This window comes from Cryptomeria japonica, chromosome 11 (genome assembly GCF_030272615.1).
Source record: "Cryptomeria japonica chromosome 11, Sugi_1.0, whole genome shotgun sequence".
Taxonomy (NCBI): domain Eukaryota; kingdom Viridiplantae; phylum Streptophyta; class Pinopsida; order Cupressales; family Cupressaceae; genus Cryptomeria; species Cryptomeria japonica.
In genome coordinates, this window is record NC_081415.1 from 129,174,448 (window position 1) to 129,191,153 (window position 16,706).

Sequence of the window (16,706 nt, forward strand, 5' to 3'; positions counted from 1 at the left end):
TTTCATTTCATGTTTGGAGCTATACTACAATCTCAATCCTCCATAAGCATCCATAGTGCAAAAAGCTGCTGAGAGCTACACTATTTTGGAACTTGGAGAGGAGAGGAACAAGGGAGAAGAAGCTAAGGCCATGCTAAGAGGCAGTTGGAGATGTCTCATGATCATTTGTTCTATTTATTAGATATATTTAGCATGTCTCTTTTAGTGTCTCTTTTGGAATGCCTTCATGTGTTTGGTTTTTGATTGATTAACTCTAACGTCTTGTGTGTTTTGTGTTGTTTGATCATAAACTAACATTGTGTCATTTAGGAGGGCATCAACTTCAATATTACATTTTTCAACCCTAATTAAAATGATCAATTTCATCCTTTCCTACTAAATCATTCTCCCTTATATTTGACTATGATTTTATTATGGTAATCAATTTTGCTACATCCTTGTATTGAGAGAAAACCTTCTCATCTATTTCTACTATAATGTGAGAGATTAACCCTGAAATAGAACAATCAATTCATTTCTTTTATCTCAAGGTATCTTATATCTTTCTAACCATACTTTTGAATCATTGTAAATGATATTCTATTGATTCCTCCTTAGTTTGTCATCTTCCATATTTTATTTTATTTTGTTCATACATTAGGTGAATGGAAATGGGTTAGGGATTATTAATGTGGTGTATCTACTACTAGAAGAAAAAATAGAAAGGGAAATAAGGTGGAAGACTTTCAAGGTTTAAAGATTGGTTTTACCACATACTTTATACCCTTTAGGTATGATGGTACGAGTAATCCTACAAGTATGGATTCCACAAAAAGGAAGTGAGATGGGAAGTGGGTTGAGAAAAATGAGTAGGGAAAATAAACAAACCCAAGTTTTTTTAGACTTAAAGGATAAGTGAATCCTCAAATTAGGAATTAAGGATGGTGAATATTCAATGCTAAAGGAGAGAAATCATGGAAATTATAAATGGAGAATAATTGAGGCTCATGGATTAGTCTTTTAACTTAAGGGGTACATAAATACATGGAGACATAAATCCTAGTGCCAAAGGTAAAGTAGTGAGCAAAAGAATAGGAAAATTGATGATAAAGTACATAGGTAATGAGGACTCTGAATGACTAAAATAATCAAAGGTCTTAAAAAAAAATATAAATGTTTGGTTTCAAGGAATGGAGGGAGAATATTGGCAAGAGGAAACCTTTGAGCCCAATAAAGGCTACCAATTGACATGATCACCTCTAGCACTTATAAATTTCTATAGGTTAAGATATTTAGGCATGTCACAAGTATTATGAAAGGCAAAATGCTATAACAAGAACATTTTTTGATAAGGAGGTCTATTGAAGGATTTCTTAAATTGGTTGTAGATAGTAGCCAAAACATGATTCTATTAAGAAAGGAAGCACTTGCCTTTGATAAATTTGCATTTCCTAATATAGAACCCAACATCACCTAGAAAGGGGTAAGTCAGATATCGCATAAATATAAGAGCAAAAACATAATTTTTTTTATAAAATGTCAATAAGAGGCTTCATAGGCAACAAAATCAAACTAAAAAAATGAGAAGTACATTAGAGTCTTTTCAATAAGAATGTTATGCAAAGTAAAGGCTCAAAAGGACCAACATCAACGAAAGGTTCCTTGATTTTATCTAAAATTAGAGGTGATGTTTCAAAGTATAAAGAACATTTGTCAAATATTTCTTAAAATCATTGCTGAAATACTCCTAAGCCTATATTCATATGTGATTTGCAGACTACAAGAGAAAACAGATCCACAAATCCACCTCAGGCTTAATTGACATATTTTTGATAAAAGTTAAAGTTGTCCTCAAGGTAGACAACACAAGCAAGTAGTTCAAGCACATACATAATGATCAATTGAAAATGTAACGTAGTAAAGGTTACCCATGTGATTGTAAAACCCACATTCTCTAAACCTGCCTGGTTGCATGCACATTTAACACAAAGTTTAGTTTCAAAATATGTTCTAAATTGCTTCACTAATTCAATTACATTTAGAGAGCATCCTTGAAAAATTCATTTCGTGCATATCCGACAAACATTGCATTCCTTGAGACCACTTTTTTTTTTTTTGCATTTTGTCAAATAGTTTACATGCCTCGTTTATGCCTACACATTTTCCATATCTGTCTATTAGAACATTTATGGAACGATAATATCTGACAAAAAACCGCCTTCCATTAAGCTTTATACATATGAAAAAAAACCTCTGTCCATTAAGGTTGCACAGTCTGGCTCTAAATCGGATGATAGCATTTGGCTAAAAGTTTCTGAAGCCTTTTGAAAAAATCCCTTTTACGTATATCCTGCAAGCATGACGTTTCATGAGACCACATTGTTTTAGGCATTTTGCATACATGTATAACAAAGCCGTTGCAACTACAATATCCCATAAAATTCCTTACCTTTCACTTGTGATGGATGACCAAACCCTGTTTCAAAGCTCCCATTTTGACACAGGTAGGAAGGATGCTGGCAAAGATTGTAGTCAATTAGATCTTCTTGAAGGTTTCTGAAGCTTTTTCAGCAAATGAACTCAGTGTATATCCTGCAATCGTAGCATTCAAAGAGACCAGGGTTTTGTGCATATCCCACAATCAGTTTAGATGCGTTGTCTTTTCTTCCAGATTTTGCATACATGTCTACCAGAGCATATCCTAAGGATCGCCCATACCCTATTCCAAAGCTGCTATTTTTGGCACAAGCCGGGAGTACGCATAAAATGGTTTGGTTTGGAAAGTTATTTGTCGCGTATGAACACAATATGGGCAGCAAGATAAAACCATTCAAAAAATATAAAATTTACGCAGGCTCGAAAGCCAACAGAAACGGAACTTGTGAACGGCAAATGGGATGGTTGAAGAGGGCCCAACAGCCACCTAAGCGCAGTCAACGCTTAGTGTGTGCTGTTTAAGCCATTCCAAAAACAGAAAATGATATTTTCTATAACTTTACATAATGAATGTGATTAAATATAATTAAATGTTTTAAGACACAACATTAATAATGATGATGTGAAATGAATGCTTACAAAGGTACTGATTAATAAAAATAATAAAAAGCCAAATAGACCCGAACCTTAACACAACGGACTATTAACTATTTGATCAGAGTAAAGAGTCAACTTTTCTCTTTGATTAAAGAAATAAAGTTATGGTTATTAACAATGAACTGCACAGTTGATCACATGTATGCGGGGAAATTAACATGCCAACATTGAGTTCCTGTTCGTACTGCATTTGGAGACCGTGAGCACCCAAGGAACAATCATAACATGGAGCTGCTGCATCTCTTCTTCGAAACTACTGAAATCAAATTGGAGGTTTTGCATTGAAGATCAATTGTTCTATCGCTGGAATGAAAAAGTAGCAGAATGTTGTCAGATGTTATATTAAGATTAGGTGCGTGCGTAATAATCTATGCGTCACCTCGGTTACCAATATAGATTCATTTGTTGTCAGATGTTAAATAATGTTAGAAACTTATTTGTGCACCGAATCTATGCGTCACCTCGGTTACCAATATACATTTTATTTGTGCACCGAATCTATAACGTTGGAGGCTTATTTGTTCACCAAATCTCTACGTCAACTCGGTTACTAATATATATTTATTTCCTGCCAGATGTCATAGAAGGGTGAAGACTAATTCGTCATAGCTTAATATAATATATTTAGATTATTATTTCATCCAATAATAACAAGAAGAATCTTTAATGTAGTGTATCAAATTCTAATATTTAATAACATTTAAATGCAAAGTCTTTATGATTAAAATTTATTGATCGATATTTTTAATTAATAAAAGATAGTAGACCATCTATAACATATTAATTATAGTAGAAAAGAAATTACAAAAGAAGATTAGTAGAATAGAAAACAAAAAATTCTTTTAAATAGAGTTGAGATCATTAAAATTTAATAATTTTTTTTTCATTTGGTGACATTTCAATTTTAGATGTAGATGGATTGATATGATCAATAATGGGGATCACAATATCAATGTATAGTCACCTAATGAAGCGAAAAATAGAGGACACTAAACATTTCATCGCACTTGTCAACATTTTAGGTCTCAAGTTCCTTATCATGAGCCTTCACAATAGCTCAAAAGCCCTTTTCCTTGTTGTGTTGCAACCCATCAAACATTGCATTGCATATACTTTGTAGGCTAGAAATCGAATAGATAGGAACAAGAAAAATACCACCACTAGGTTGTATACCACGATTCATGTCATTTTCTTTTATAGATTTCTAAACAAATTCCTCAAACAATGATTATAGTTGAATTTATCCTAAACCCCATTAGTGTAGAATAACCTCCTCTTGAATCAAATTAATGGTTTTTGAATTTAAGTTACAAGAGATTAACCCATAATTCATAAGTAGTAATTCACATGATTTTGTCCTCATGAATCTGAATGATCCACTTAACACTCATTACATCTAGATTTTATTCAACAAAGTAATGCATCAAAAATTTCTAGGAGGTCACTTATTTGGTACTACGTAAGATGAAACATAATTATGAAGTTTTGTCCAAGATCAAGCCCAATTAACTTCAAACTATAGTTGTAAGATTTTAACGAGTGTTGTCCAAGGGGTTGTGTTCTATTGGTTAAAGCATTGAGTTCTCATTGTGGAGATCAAAGTTCAAATCCCAAAGGGACATCTAATATGGAATTCAAAGTTGTGACTCTTAGTCTTCCATAGTTGACTTCTAGGTGGTTTCTAATAAGTGGATTCTAATTTGTGACTCTTGGTCTTCCATAGGTTGATTCTGATGTGGGTGTTCGAAATGAGCTAATGGTGGATTCTAGTGTGGTTGTTCGAAATGAGCTAATATTTGTAAACGATCTCGAATATTTCAAAAAAAAAAAGACTTTAACGAATGTTGTGACATATGAACCATTCCTTACAAAGACTCTATTGATAATCATTCATGTTTATTTCAAAATCCCATCATAATCTCTTTTTTACCTCGTCATTCAATGAAATAGAGTCTTTTTCACATGTAATTTTCCTATTGACAATAGGTCTTCGTGATAATTTTTTTATGACCAATTTTACTTTTCAGACTCCCTGTTTCGATAGAGAAAATACTTGATGAATTTTTGGGAAGTTCATGTTCGCATCTGCAAACTAATTCAGAACTGTTTGATCAAAGTAGCATATACTCTGGCGTGATTATCCATTGGGCGAAGATAGATTATGAACCACACAGTGCATCATATGCATAACTAATTATATCACTCCTCTAAAATGGTTTTAAATTTTTAAAAACCATTATACCTAGGTGGGCGAATCTATCATTATACAGTGCATCATTGCCAGCCAGAAATTAATATTAAAGGCGGCACAATCTTGTCAATAGTCTTCACAAGATCTAAAAGAAGATGCTTGGTTCTGCACTTCTATATTTATATTTCCCAAATGCAGTTTGATTATATTCTAAGTGTAATGTAATCAACAGTAAACTTGAATCTCACGTTAGAAGAAGCAAATAAAAATAAATAAAAATAAAATTTAAGTCAAACTTTAGCTATAAAGAAAGAACCCTATGCATGTCTTATATTAGCTATTCCCAAAAATAGAAGACAATTGGTCTCTTCCAAAATGAAGCTGATGCATCTCTTCTTCCAGGCTTAAATCAAATTGAAGACCAATTGTTCGATCACTCGTTTAAAACGTAGCACATCATGGTCCGTCTTGATTACCTATTGGTTTAAAACATAGCATAGCACATGGTCTGACGTGATTACCTATTGGTTAAACACCGACTATGAAACACACCAGCGACCGTTCCGTGCATTGATTATTCACAGCTATTGTCTATTGGGTGAAGATCGTCTATGAACTACGAAGCTACCAGTCGGTGTGTCCTACGCATAGCTATTATTTACTCCGTCTAAATTGGTATTAAAATTGTTAGTCTCTAGATTCTATGATCAAAAATGTCTAAAAGGCCACACAAATTAAGAATAGGTGCGTAATAATCTATGCGTCACCTCGTCAACGAACATATATTTATTTCTGGCCAGATGTCATATAAGGTTGAAGACTTATTTGTCATAGTTTGATTCATACAATATATTCATATTATTATTTCATGCAATGGCAAGAGGAGAATTTTTAATGTAGTGTATCAAATTTTAATATTTTATTAAAATTTAAAACCTTATTATTCAAATTCATTCATATTTTTTTAATTGATAAAATGTAGCAGACCATCTATAATATATTGAATGCAGTAGAAATGAAACTACAAGAGAAGGCTAGTTTAATAGGAAATAAGAAAATGTTTTACATAAGACAAATATTATTTTTAAAGTTGAAATCATTAAAAATTAGCAAATTCTTTTAATTTGATGGTATTTTGGTTTTAGATGTATACATAATGATATGATCAATAATGTGGGTCATAAAATCAATTTATAGTCATATACCCCAACAAATGGAGGGTATAAAACATTTCATCACACTTGTCAATAATTTAGCTCCCAAATTTCTTATTGGGAGCATTCGAAGTAGCTCAAAAACCCTTTCCTTTGTGTTACAACCCATTAAACATTGCATTGCATACACCTTTTAAGTTATAAATCAAATAGCTAGATACGAAAAGAAAATACCATCATTAGGTCCTATATCATGACTCATCCTATTCTTTGATAGATTTCAAAAAAAATTCCTCAAACAATGGATACAATTGAATATACCTAAAACCCCATTGGTGTAGAATAACCTTCTCTTAATCAAGTTTATGATTTTTGAGAAGTAAATAAAAATCAAATCAATATAATTTAATTGACAAGAGATTGACCCATATTTCATGAATAGTAATTCACATGATTTTGTCCCCATGAGTGTGAATGGTCCACTTAACACTCATTGCATCTATATATTCACAAAGGTAATACATTAAAACTTTCGAAAAGGTCACCTATTCTAATACTACTTAGATTCAAGCATACTTAATCATGGAATTTTGTCCAAGATAAACCTTACTTAACTTCAAACCTTACATATAAAAAGTTCAATGAGTGGTGTGACATATGAACCATTCATTATAGAGACCCTATTGAAAGTCATTTAGATTTGCTTTAAAATCCAATCATTCATATTTGTTTCAAAATCCCACATCATTTTTTTTTTGTGGTAAAGTGTACCAAGAACTATCTTTTTGTCCACACAAATTCATCCTTCGGTGAAATAGGTTCTTCACCTCTGTTTTTCCTATTGATAATAGGTCTTTGTGATAATGGATGGCCGATTTTACATTTTAGACCCCTTGGTTCTTTATGTGCAAGTATTTTGATGGCTTTTTGGGAAGTTCATGTTCGCATTTGCAAATTAATTTACAACTGTTTATCAATGCTTGTATCAATGATTGGTACATCTTCACCATGTTTCTTGGTCAGCTCTAGCGTGGCTGTTTGAAGTCAACCAAATGTTCGGTGGCTCGTTTAAAATGTTGCATAAACTCTGGCGTGATTATCCATTGAGTGAAGATCGACTATGAACCAGCAGTCGGTGCATCATATGCATAACAAACATTTATTCGTCTAAAATGGTTTTAAAATTGTTGAATTAACCCTTACGCGGAGGTGCACGAATCTATCATTTGGTTCTTTCATTTGCACGAATCTTTCTTTTGGTTCTTTGCCACCCAGATATTAATAGTAAAGTTGGCACAGTCTTGTCGATAGTCTTCACAAGATCTAAAAGGAGATGCTTTTGTTCTCCTCTTCTATTTTCCTGTTTCCCAGAGCACTTTGATTGTTTTTGGTCGAAAAGAAAACATGAGATTCGGCGCTGCAATTATATTCTCACAGCCTGGCAAATAAAGAATACATCTTTGGCATTCATTTTTACATGCTGGCTGGCCGTTCCCCTGACTGACAGAATTTTCAACCTCATATAAAATTATGATTAGTAGAGGCTCGTTGGGTTAAGCTTTTGGGGGTTACAGTCGATCTTCGCTTCATTTGTACAATCAAGCCGAGTCATCTAAAAGTTTTTAAACGAGCGATCAAACGAATCGGCCTTCAGATGGAAAGCAGGCAATCTAGTTTTATTAGTATGGAAGAAGAGATGCAGCCGCTTCATGTTATGTTGGTCCCCTGGCTTTCATACAGCCACATAGCAGCCTTCTTAGAGCTCGCAAAGAAATTGGGTACTCACGGTCTCAGAGTTTCCTTCCTCTCCAGTCCCCTCAATATCAGATGGATTAGGCAGCACCACCTCATCCCAGAAATTGAACTTCTGGAGATTCCACTGCTCTCCATGGATGGATTGCCCGAAGGTGTTGAATCAACTGCAGATTTGAAGCGAGGAGACACATTTGACCTACTTATGGAGGCCATGGACGGTTGGGAGAAGCCATTCGAAGACCTCTTGGGAAGGATTTCTCCGGATTTTGTAATCCATGATATGACGCAGTACTGGGCTTTTCGCATAGCCGACAAATTGGGCATTCCCACCATATTTTTCGCCAACACTTCTGCCACTGGTGTGGGATATCTTGTAGGCCATGAGGCCTCGATAGCAGAGATAGGAGATCTGACGGTGCCGCCGCCTAGTTTCCCCTCACCGAACATCCGCCTTTCACCATTTCTAGTGTCCAAATTCCTGAAGGAGATCCAGAAGAGGGAAGAGCACATCAACTTGGGAGAGCGGTTTGGCATGTGCATGAAGAATAGTTGGGTGATAGTGTTAAATACATGCGTAGAAATGGAAAGAGAATATGTGGACTATTTGCAAACAGTTATTGCTCGGCCCGTGCTTCCCGTGGGAATACTGTTGCCCGATCTGCCACCCCGCCCGGCTGTGGACCGTTGTTTGGCGTGGCTGGATCTGCAGCATCCCCATTCTGTGGTGTTCGTGTCCTTTGCTAGCGAATTTATTCTCAGCAACCAAGAGCTCGCTGCATTGGCGTTGGGCTTAGAAGAAAGTGAGGTCCCATTTCTGTGTGTTCTTCTCCGGCAGATGGCAGCTGCGTTGCCCCAAGGCTTTGTGGAGCGCACACAAGGAAGAGGACTTTTGGTGACCGAGTGGGTGCCTCAGTTGCACATTCTCAGCCATTCTGCCGTGGGAGCGTTTCTCACTCACTGTGGGTGGAATTCTGTGACGGAAGGGTTAAGATTTGGCGTCCCACTTGTCACATTTCCATTGCAACATGAACAGAGCTTAAATGCTAAGCTCATAGCCCAGGAACTCAAGTTAGGGGTGGAGGTCAGGAGAAATGATGAGGATGATTCTTTTTCCAAGCAAGATGTCAGTAAAGCTGTTTGCACATTAATGGTTGAAGAGGAAGGCAGATACATCAGATCTCACGTTCAAGAAATTGGCGGAGTCTTGACCAAGAACAATCGCCAAATCCAAGGATCAAATATCCACCACTTTATTTCTTTAATGAAAAAAGAGAAAGCGGCCTGTAAAGCAGCTAAACAAGCTATGTTGGATAGTGATGCAAGTGGGCAACTGGAAACAGAATTAGCAATTTCAGGAATGCAATTGGAGTTTTTAGAGAGAGATTCTAAATTAGTATTTTAGTGGTTTTGGTAATTTTGAAGATGGCAATTATTATGTTTTAGAAGTGTCTTTGTTTGGGATGTTCTTTTTAGAAGCTGTAATTTCTATAAAATACTGCTTTCTTATATTTTTTCTATTAGATCAAAATGTATTCTCTATAATGAAATAAATCATGATATGATGGATATTGAATAAATAAAAGATTTTTGTTTTGTTATTTAAATTTGCATTTTCTCTATTCTTGGATTGTTTAAAGTTTTCATTTGGTATTAAAGCATGCAGATCTATAGAAGTGTTGAGATTGAAAACAATGTTTATGAGACTTTGGGTGTACAGTTTAAAGATGAAGAGAAAAAAGAGCCAGTTATAACTTCAAACAAAGAGGTTATTGGATGATGGGTGTACAAAGTTGAAGATCTATGAATTTGTTGTTGTTCAAGAAAGGATTGCAGATCCTAATAATATTTGCTCCATGTTTGTGAAAAAATTTCAATGAAGATCAAAGGTGTAGTTGTTGGTTGAATAAAGTGTTTGTAAAAACAACATCAAAAGTGAAGGAATTGATGAAAAAAAACCCATTAAAGCAACCAATCAATTCCAATATCAAGTAAATTTATATTTTTTCAATGGGGAAAATTGGTAAGAAGGTGAAAAAGAGAATGTAGATTTAATTTGTGAAAATGATACTTTGGAAGAAGAAATGGCTCAAACTATGAAAACTAATTTGAAATTGGTAGAAGCTTTGAAAAAGTTTGGAAAAAAAAGATGTGATTATTTATGTGATATTGACAATCATGAGAAATAATTGGAGAATGTTAAAGTAAGAAATAAAAAATTAGAAGAAAAAATAAATTTGCTCGTAGAAAAAAGTAATTTTTAGAAAGGTGAAATAAAAAAGTTAAAAAAATGAAATGTGCAATCAGATCATTTTCTTGTAGTATGCAAGAAGGAAAATGATATTCTAAGGTGAAAATTTCATTGTGTAATGTCTCTATTGGCACTAAAGATTTTTTTGTTGGTTTGTGTAATGTTGCTCAACAACCGTAGGGAAAGAAGATTCAAAAGGGACCCTCTCGAAATAAGCCACCTTCTTAGAAGTAGTCTTCCAAAACCACTACAGTGTTCCAAAGGGAATCATTGGTGTCACATTTGTCATACTGACACACATGATATTGATTGTTGTTGGTACAATGGTCTTACACAAGGAACTTCTAGTAAGGAAGGTCCATCTCGTTGATGTCATTCTTGATAATTGAGAGGACGTCCTCCTCATAGACAACGGAGAGGACATGTTGCACATCAAGACGAGGCTTCTGATGACGATACACCTAATGCTAAAAATTGTGTTGTCAATCAAAACTTATTCGTAGTCTCTCAAACCACTCCATCATCAAGGGATGTTTGATTGATTGACTCCAGTGCTAGCAAGCATATGATTGGAAACAAAGAGTTATTTGATACTATAACTACACAGCCTACTAGTGATCTTATTCGGATATTTGATGATAAGTAATTTTTTGTTGAAGGATTTGGTATTGTCACCATTCATCTTGGTACAAGAAGCTATTCTCTCACCAATGTACTCTATGTTCCAACTTTGAAATCCAATCTCTTGCCTATTCGATAGCTTTTGAATCATAAGCTTAAGGTGGAGTTTCAGGTTCAAGATGGTGCCAAATCTTGTCTCATCTCTCGAGATGGCAAGGTTATTGCTAGAGGTTTTAAGAAGGGTCACCCTTTTTCCCTTGATGTTGTTTCCTCCTCTGAGGTTGATCTTTGTGTTTCTACAGTAGAATCCACTTCTCTCTAGCACTATAGATATGGACATCTTTATGCATGTTCTCTCCATCACCTTAGCTCCCAAGAGATAGTAAGTGGTCTTCCTTAGCTTCCTTATTTAACAGTTTGTTCTAATTGTCTTGTACGAAAACAACATCGAGATCCATTCAAGTAAAGCTCCTACTATGCCATAGAACATCTTGTAGTTGTTCATACAAATATATGTAGACCATTGCTTGCCTCCTTTCAAGGATGCAAATATTTTCAATTAGTTGTGGATGATCTCTCTCGCAAGTCTTGGGTATATTTTCTTATAAGGAAGAGTGAAGCTTTTTCCTGTTTTCAAGCCTTCTACCAGGAAGTTGTTCGTGAGTCGAGAAAGCCTCTTGTCCTCCTCCATTTTGAACAAGGGGGGGAATTCACTTCTAATGAGTTTGTGGAATTCCTAAAGTTTCATGGCATCAAACAACATCTACCTACTCCCTATACACCTCAACAAAATGTTGTTGTTGAATGACACAATTGAATTGTTATGGAGAAGGCTCAACGCATGCTTGCTATAGCCAAGTTGGAGGATCATTTTTGGGTAGAAGTAGTTCAGACAATCATGTACCTTCTCAATCAAGCTCTGACAAAGGTCTTAAAAGATAAAACAATAGAAGAGTTATAGAGTGGTCGCACACCATCAATTTCTCAACTTCTAGGTTTGGTTATACTACATATATGCATGTGCCATCTTACAATAGGAAGAAACTTGTTCCAAGACACTCCAATGCATCTTTTTTGGGTTACAGTTTGACTTTCAAAGCTTATCATCTCATGAATCTTTAGACACATTATATTTATGAGAGAAAATATGTGATTTGTGATGAGATGTACTTTTACTCTCAACTACATAGCACCACTTCATCCTCTTCCCATAGACTTCGAGCTCATATTCCGATGATGTGAATGAGAATTGTTCTTCACAAAAAATTGAAGGTGAGCTACATAGAGAATTGTTTGTTGATCTTGGTGCTTTGGAGAATCATTCTTCAGAACCACGACACCATCCATTTCCAAATTGGGCCCAAACTACCATCAAGGATTCCCAGCTAAGCTCACTTCCAAACCTCTCCACAAGAGTAAGGACACGTAGTTAGGTAAGAAATGAGGTGAATCTGGCACTGATGAGTTCAATTGTGAGTAATACTGAACCTACAATAGATTGTGAGGTTCTTAGTTAGCCCCATTAGAATAATGATATGGATGTTGAATATGAATCTTTGATGAAAAATCTCACACGGAAGTTTGTCAATATACCTCTAGGAAAGAAACCCATATGCTAAAAATGGGTTTTCAAAATCAAATACAAAGAAGATGGGTCTATCATCAAATACAAATAATGACTTGTTGCAAAGGGATATGCTCAACAGGAAGGCATTGATTATGAAGAGACTTTTTCCCCGACTACAAAGCTCAAAACCATCTAAGTTGTGTGTGCCCTAGCTACACAGAACAGGTGTAGGTTTTATTAGATGGATGCCAAGAGAGTTTTCTTGAATGGTCATCTTGAAGAGGAAGTATACATGGTCCAACCTTAAGGCTTCATCAGTGAACATAATCCTCACAAGGTGTGTATAATCTGATCAAGTCACTCTATGGGCTTAAACAAGCCCCTCGAGCTTGGTACATTAAAATAGATGGTCACCTTTTGTAGCATGGTTTTATTCATAGCCCCTCCAGTTCTAATTTATATATTAAAAAGGTTGGAACACAGATTGTCATACTTGTACTATATGTAGATGATCTTATGATCACAGGAAGCTCTGACAATCTCATTGATACTGTCAAGCATGATCTCAAGCAATCTTCGACATGACATATTTAGGGCTATTTCATTATTGTCTTGGCTTGGAGATATGGCAAAGGGGACATCATATCTTTATCTCCCAATTAAAATATGCCAAGACACTCCTAGACCATTTTTGGTAATGTCTAATTGTAAAGCTTTGCCCACACCCATGGAGAAAGGTTTGCACCTATCTCATTTCCAAGATTCTCCTCAAGTTGACACAACTCTTTATAGGCATCTTATTGGGAGTTTCATCTACTTGACATATATTGGACCAAATTTATGCTTTGCTATCAGTTATCTATCCAGGTTCATGTAGGAGCCGAAGAAATGTCACCAGATTACAACCAAGCATGTTTTGTGATATGTCCAAGGTACTCTTGAGTATGGTCAAATGGAATAATTATTCTTATAGGGATATGTTGACTTGGACTGTGTTGGGTCCCTAGATGATCGAAAATCAACATCAGGCTATTTTTTTCATCTTGGATCTAGTCCTATTTTGTGGATTAGTAAGAAGCATATTGTTGTTTCTCTCTCATCCACCATGGCTAAATATTGTGTCGCATGAGGAGCAGTGTGTGAGATGATTTGTTTATGTTTCATTCTAGCTGATATGGTTATTACTGACGATCAGTTGCTGATTCTTTTTTGCAACAAACAAGGAGTGTTGAAACTTGTCAAGAACCCAGTTTTCTATGAGTGCACCAAACACATAGAGGTTGAATGTCACTACATTTGAAACGAGGTACTACAACAACACATTCTGCTCCAGTATTGTCCCTTTGATTCTTAGGTTGTTGATGTTCTCACCAAGTCTCTTGGTAAGGTCAAATTTGAGTTGTTTTGGGGATACATTTGTATAAATAATGTATTAAGGGGGGGGGGGATGTTAGAATAATTATAATAATTGTTTCTTTTTTTATATTCATGTCGTGTCATTCCATAATGATTCTCTATTTGTTGTTCTTATAACGATGGGTAACTACTTTGTTCACTATATATATTATTGCCTATAGCTAATAATAATCCACTGCATTGCATTCCTCTTCTGTCTTCCGCTTTTTCAGAATATACATTAACAAAATTGAATGAAGTGCATAACCAAATACTATTAACTCTTAAAATAAAGATAGTTACCAACATATCTAATGGCCACCTAAGCACACATCTTTTTCATTTAATTTTTTTCTCTTAATAATTTTAAAAAATAAAACCGTAAATTGTACTTTCCTTTTATAAATATTGCACTTCATAAATATTTTTTCATACACAATCCCTTTTGTTAAAGAAATCGTATAGTATACGTTCCTGGAAAATTTGCTTTATGAAACCGTAAATTGTACTTTATAAATATTTTTGAAAATTAAATATTGCACTTTATAAATATTACTTCACAAACAAACGCTTTGTTAATGAAACCATAAAGTACACTTTCTTGAAATATTTGCTTTATGAAACCGTAAATTTTACTTTATATTCCTTTTATTAGGTTGCACTTTGCTGCCATACTTTGTGCATACAGAAAATAGCATAAAAGTGTACTTCACTGCAATATTTCCTTAGGTTGGGGTCCCATGGAGGGGGGCTTCCTTAAAAATAGAGCTGGGGTAGCTGAGAATTTTTAGGAAAAATTTAAACATGGCAGTCTCATGAGTTTTGTTATGCAACCAGCTTAAAAATTTGAATTACTAAATTTAAGGAAGTTTGAGCACCAAAAAAGGTAAAATTAATTAAATAAATATCATTTTCCCTCTTTATTTGATTTTGGTGGGAAATTGAATGTGCAGATTATTGACAAGTGGCAAACAAAGTTCCTAATTTGGTGGGGCAATTTCTAGCCCCACCCTTTTTTTGCCTACTTCCTAAAAAGTAGGGGCTTCCTTTTTGGGGGGAAAGATTCCAATTAATCCCGTAGAGGAATGCTTTTTGCTCATGGGACCATTTCTTCCTTAAAAATAAAGCCCAAGCCCCTCCCATGGGACCCTAGCCTTAAACTATAGAAGCCACTAAAGCACTTGAAGAAACTTAAACTGAATGAGCTTCAAAGAAAGGAGTAGAAGATATGAGGTTGTGGGGAAGCCTGGAATTTGATGGTCACCCCTGCCTGTCATATGAATTTTTTATGATGGTTTAGTCATTGCAATGCATGTCACGTGAGTTTTTTATGATGGTTTAGTCATTGCAATGCATTTTATTTGACGTTTTAAGAAAAATATTAATTGTCAAAAAATATCTAATTTATGAATAATTTCTTTTACATTTAAACATTTATATCAATTTAACCAATAATGCATATTAAATATTAAAAACTTCTTTTATTTTTAATAATGTAATGTGCAAGTAATCTAGTTATTATTTTAAATATAATATTAAGATAATATAAAATTAAAAAATGAGACAAAAAAATCAAAAGAAAGAATAGGTAAAATTATATACCTTAAGCTTCACCTATGAACAAAAGAAGATTGAAACTACACTAAAATATAGATGTTCATTCAATATAAATGAAAATATTTCATTATTCATATTCAGATATGTGAATCTTATATAGATGAAAAGAATATAAAAATTTAGAAAACAATAATAAATTAATAATTTAGTAATATATACAAAAATCTCAAATTTACTAAGTTTCTAATTCATAACCGAAAATCTTATTTATAATTAAAATAGAAACTATTCTAAAATTTCATATAAAAATATTTTAAAAGTTCAAAACTTAAATAATTATATCTTATTATTTTGAGTATTGAAAAATTTATATTAAAATATTATAAAAATAAAAATAATTATATCCAACCATTCATAATAAATAAACTGAAATTTTTATAATATACATACTAAAATAATATATATCAATATTATGAATTATAATACTATATAATATATGTTACCTACAATAGTATTTTACAATTTATTGATAATATGAAGTGTCCGATTTTATTAAAAGATAACATGTCAACACATACAGACCAATAATTTTTTCAGGTGTCATATACAATCTAAAAATGAAAAATGAAAAAACGATCATTTTGCCTGTCAAATTCGAGACCTGGTTGTGGGGGAGAATTCATAAAAATCAACTCAGGGTCAATAATGTTTCCAGAACTAAACAAAAGAGGCGGATCAAACAGTGTACCAATAGCTAAACGACGGGCCTCGAGCGCAGGATGGTCATTGATCATCTTCGCACTCGTCGGAAAGAGAGGATGCTCGTTCACAGACCTTTTTCTCAATAGCTAAACGACGGGCCTCGAGTGCAGGATGAAAAACCAAAGCCGTTTAAATCAACGAGGGTGCCGAACGCATTTACTAAAATTTATTGCCATTATGTTATGCATTTATTGCATTTATTAAATCAAGGGGGGTGTCCAACGCAGGAGAGTGTAAGGTTTCTCCCATGTGAAATGTCATTCGTGTCAGTGAGATATTGATGCCATGGAATTCACCAGAGGATTTTCAATCCGTTTTTCATGATAACCCTATACTCGATGTTGGCCAATCGCTCTCTGCATAATCGAAAATGACAAGTTTTCG

General features: G+C 34.3%; 1 protein-coding gene across 1 annotated transcript in view; it reads left to right on the plus strand.

Moving 5' to 3' along the window:
- LOC131860083 (UDP-glycosyltransferase 91C1-like) overlaps positions 1 to 9,949 on the plus strand; it is a 47,073-nt gene extending 37,124 nt beyond the window's left edge. The window contains exons 2-4 of the mRNA XM_059214448.1: positions 7,789 to 7,858; positions 7,956 to 9,565; positions 9,836 to 9,949. Of these exons, the coding sequence (XP_059070431.1) occupies positions 7,789 to 7,858; positions 7,956 to 9,565; positions 9,836 to 9,949 (1,794 nt within the window). The remainder of the gene's footprint in view (positions 1 to 7,788; positions 7,859 to 7,955; positions 9,566 to 9,835) is intronic.
- Positions 9,950 to 16,706: the final 6,757 nt, after the last annotated feature.